The following is a 4,221-nucleotide window of genomic DNA, read 5'->3' as shown; positions in this document are numbered from 1 at the left end:
TGTAACCAGCTGTAAGCGCCAAACGAAACGCAGCCTTAGGGCGAACACACATCTTGACAGAAAAGCAGAAACCAATTAGAACTCGCGCTGGTAGTGGACAGTATCTGCTCTGCTTTTCTTGCTTCCAGCGCGAGTTCGATTAGCTTTTGCTCTTCTGTTTTCTACTTTTCTGTCAAAATGTGAATTTTCTCTTAAGTTGTTATGTATTTCATGTGTATTTCCCGATTTTAGGCCCAGAAAACACGAAATGTATAACAAAGTATGAGCATAGTATAAGGCGGCTAGACCAATGAGCAGTTAGCATAAAGTCACCATATTGATTTACAATAGATTCTCTCGTTCTACAATAGATAAAGCGAAGAATATGTAAGTACTAAAAGTGCAAGCAACGTGAACAGACCTAATCCTACATTGGATCCATGTGTAGAAATCATAATAAAGAATTATTGAGCGCTCACTCAGATGTTTCGATTCCTGAACACAGCCACTGATTTCATATGAGATTTTTACTATTCGGAAGTTGAACTTGGAATAAGAATTTCTTTACATTGTCTTTAATAAGCAAATGTAACGAAAATTTTGCATTGCGTTGTGGAAATCAGATACAAGCATACACAATGCAGTGGTAAATATTAAGGTTTCGTTGCGAGAAAAAACAAAGGGCCTTTGCCTCTTTGATAAATTGAAGCATTAACTTTGTTACGTGGGTGTGTGTGTGCGCGCAGGCGTGCGTGTGTGTAATACGTCGTTTCTATTTATAAAGAAAGCACAAAAAAAATATTTTCAACTCAAGAAAATGGAAGCGGAACCATTAGAGCTAGAAGATGGTGAAATCATCGACGATGAGGTTAGATATTTACAAATTTTTGTTTAATAATCAATGTAACCTATACAAATATAACCTCATACATGGAGGCGTCATATAACCTCGAGGAGAGGTTAAAAACGCAAACCCATCATCCGATGGAACAACATTACAAGAACTCCTAACCTCATACAAATCGAATAAATCAATGTTATTTTCCAATTTATTGATTTGAAACTTATATAATTTTCTACCTTAATGTAATTATTTTTATCATGTAGGCTTGATACATATATTGCAATGCAGAATGTATTACGATTATATAAAATAAGGCAGAAGAAAACAAAGTACAAAGTGTTGATGAAGTAATATTAATTTTTATTCCTTCAAATGCCTAGACAAACTTGTAACATTTACTAAAGCATATTAATTAGATATCTAAAAAATATTGTATCTTTCTTTGATACAAATTGTGCTTTGTTATTTACATAATGTTTTAGACTCATGGATTATTATCATCGTTATTACATAAATTTATTTTGGTATTAACGAATAATCGTTATATTTTTTTCAGCTCAGCGATGTCTTTGGAACCTATAAAATTTTGCAAAGACCTCATGTAAAGCAGACACCTGTCGTAGACTTATCTACAAAAATGCGATACAGCGATGAATCTGACGACTCTGCAGATTCTGAAAGTGATTCTGATTCAGATTCCACACAGGCTAATGTCAAAAAACCGAAACTTAAATTGAAAAAGAATAAGCATTTGTGGAAAGATTTGACAACCAAGAACAAAAAATACAAAGTATGGTGCACACAAATGCAGGAGGAATCTTTGACCGAAGATTTAACGTCATGCGGCGTCACCAAAAAGTTGTATCAAGAACGTAGTGTTGAAAGTTATAATTTTACTCTACGGTATGCAGGGAATGGCAGGGAACCTCGTAATAACAATAGTTCTGATGAAGAAAAAGACAACGAACACAGATTGTCCAATAAAAGAACCAATTCAGACAGACGTGATGTAAAATTTAGATTAGGAAAAAGGAGAAATTCCATGGATTTGGATGGTCAGAAAGGTTCGGTTAGAATAATAGCAGATTTATCTACAACTGTAGATTCAACAGATGCTGATGTTGCTACTGATATAACCAATAAACTCAGTGAAAGAAAAGAACTTCTCATAAGTAAGTAGATATATCTATTTATCTTTAAATATATATATATATATATATATATATATGTATATATATATATATATATATATGTATATATTACATATGTATGTATGTATAACTTTAAGAAAATGTCCAATATATTCATTACTAGTTTTTAAGTTATAAATAAATAAAAATAATTTTATTTCAAATTGAGTCACATAAGTATCGATATAGTTAATACAATAATAAATTTTATTAAAATTAAGAAGATTCTCGTTTCGATTTGATTGTATGACAATAACATGTATAACAGTTATTTAATTACAAATTGTATGTTATTAAAAAGAATTGTCAACTTTTTTTGTTTTATGCATATAATACATGCTGTTTATTTACATTTAAATAAATATCTATTGCATTTATAACGTGTTTTGTGTTTTATGTAGGACGAGTGGTGGACACAATTGGTAAACAGAAAGCCATTGATTTTTTCCAAAAAACGAAGAAGATTGAAGAAGATGGAGGAATGTTAATAATGAATGGATCTCGTAGAAGGACTGCCGGCGGAGTATATTTTTGGTTGGTAAAAAATGACAAACATATTCCTCAGGAAAAAATAAGGGAGATATTTTATTACGACCAAAAAGAGAGCAGCGAACAAAGAAAGAAAACTAGCAATTCAGGACGACAGAAGAGGGAGCAGGAATTAATGAGAAGTTTCGAAGGTAAATTATAATATCCATCATAAATCAAATATAAACGAAATGCAATATAGCACCTATATAATTTGTGCTACGTTGCATTTCTTTTATAAATTCCTTTATTTTCTTAATAATATATAATATATAATTTGTTTCGAAATCGTAGATGGATCTGAAAAAGATTTACCAGCTTTATTAACAAGAGCAGAACTCTCGACGAGACAAATTGCAGAGGAAGCAAGATTACGACGTGGCGAAGGCATGGACAGAATGCCAGTAGATTCTGATCGTACGGTATCAAACCCACCACCCAGTCCTGTAACGGATGATCCAGATCATTCCGAACATCCACTGGTACAGAGACAAGTTCAAGATTATACCGATGATTTTCTCGATATTGGAGTAGACGTAGATAGTATGGAAGTACTCTAAGATTATGTTCTTAATCTTACATTTGCACGTAATCTAATAATGACTTGTATAAATAAATGTATCAATCGCACGAAGAATACATACATGTATAATTTGTATAGGTTGTATGCTTATCACATGTTCATAAGTGACAAATAGACTGAAAACAGTGACTAAAAATATATTTGATTTCTATCAAGCAAAAAAAAAAGTTATACATTTGGCCGTATTTCGCTTATTTTACCAAATGTTTCTTGAGAACCTTTTATAAATTTTTTCCATATTTCACTTATTTTATCCATCGATGAGAACTGTTAAAGATTCCGTCAGTTATCCTGGGCAAATTTTCGTGCCGGCCAAAGCGCCCTAGTGGAGAGCTAAGCGGAGGTAATTGCTGACTGTCGATGTTATCGACTTTGATATAAATTTGCGATTAATAATTTTGAATAATACGTATTACTAAAATTATGATTTTTATTATATAAATGCATTATAAATAAGAATGAATACTTAAAATGTTATAACATCGTATATATCTATATATATGTATATATATTGTCATACATTAAGTTACATTTTTTTTTTCAACTGTTTTACCTCCTCTCTGGATAATCAAACACGGATGATAACTATAAAAATGCAGTTTTAAATAAAATTATATATATATTAATATATATTATTATAGCAAGCACCGACGAGATACTGTTAACGACTGTTAGCAAATTTTCGTGTAAGTTAAAACGGGATCTCACAACTCTTTGGTAAAAATTTTAAATTTGTAAAATAAAATAATATAAAAAATATTTTTGGTCCAGGAAAGATTAAAGTTCTCGCAGCCACTTCAGCACAATTAAATGGGACTTGCGTAGAAACAATCTCTTGTTTACTCTCTAATTGCGCAAATTCCGTCATTAATTAATAAAATTGTTAAACTTATAAAGCTTATATAATGTTTCGAGCCACGTTCCGAAGCTCTTTATTAATAAAATTGTTAAACTATATATATAGGTTAAGGCCGGGTCAGTGGAAAAAATATTGTTGGTTATCATTTTTAATGGATAGATTACGACCCCCTCTACCACCTACCGCAAGCCCTTTGGCTTTCCGCGTTTTAGTTTGCTCTAGGGAGTTTTTTGAAAAT

At 31.5% G+C, this 4,221-nt stretch overlaps 1 protein-coding gene across 2 annotated transcripts; it reads left to right on the top strand.

The window, feature by feature from the left end:
* Nucleotides 1-377: 377 nt before the first annotated feature.
* LOC105461595 (phosphorylated adapter RNA export protein) lies at nucleotides 378-3,291 on the top strand. 2 transcript variants are annotated; one of them, XM_011708094.1, is made up of 4 exons: nucleotides 378-847; nucleotides 1,380-1,995; nucleotides 2,415-2,693; nucleotides 2,836-3,291. In XM_011708094.1, the coding sequence occupies exons 1-4, from the start codon at nucleotides 797-799 to the stop codon at nucleotides 3,099-3,101; spliced, it is 1,212 nt and encodes a 403-aa protein (XP_011706396.1). In that variant the 5' UTR covers nucleotides 378-796; the 3' UTR covers nucleotides 3,102-3,291. The 2 variants fall into 2 exon arrangements, with proteins under 2 accessions (XP_011706396.1, XP_011706397.1); XM_011708095.1 differs by lacking the exon at nucleotides 378-847 and adding an exon at nucleotides 897-1,065.
* Nucleotides 3,292-4,221: the final 930 nt, after the last annotated feature.

Source organism: Wasmannia auropunctata, unplaced genomic scaffold (genome assembly GCF_000956235.1).
Source record: "Wasmannia auropunctata unplaced genomic scaffold, wasmannia.A_1.0 LD283143.1, whole genome shotgun sequence".
NCBI classification, from domain to species: Eukaryota; Metazoa; Arthropoda; class Insecta; order Hymenoptera; family Formicidae; genus Wasmannia; species Wasmannia auropunctata.
This window is presented reverse-complemented; position numbering and strand designations above follow the sequence as displayed.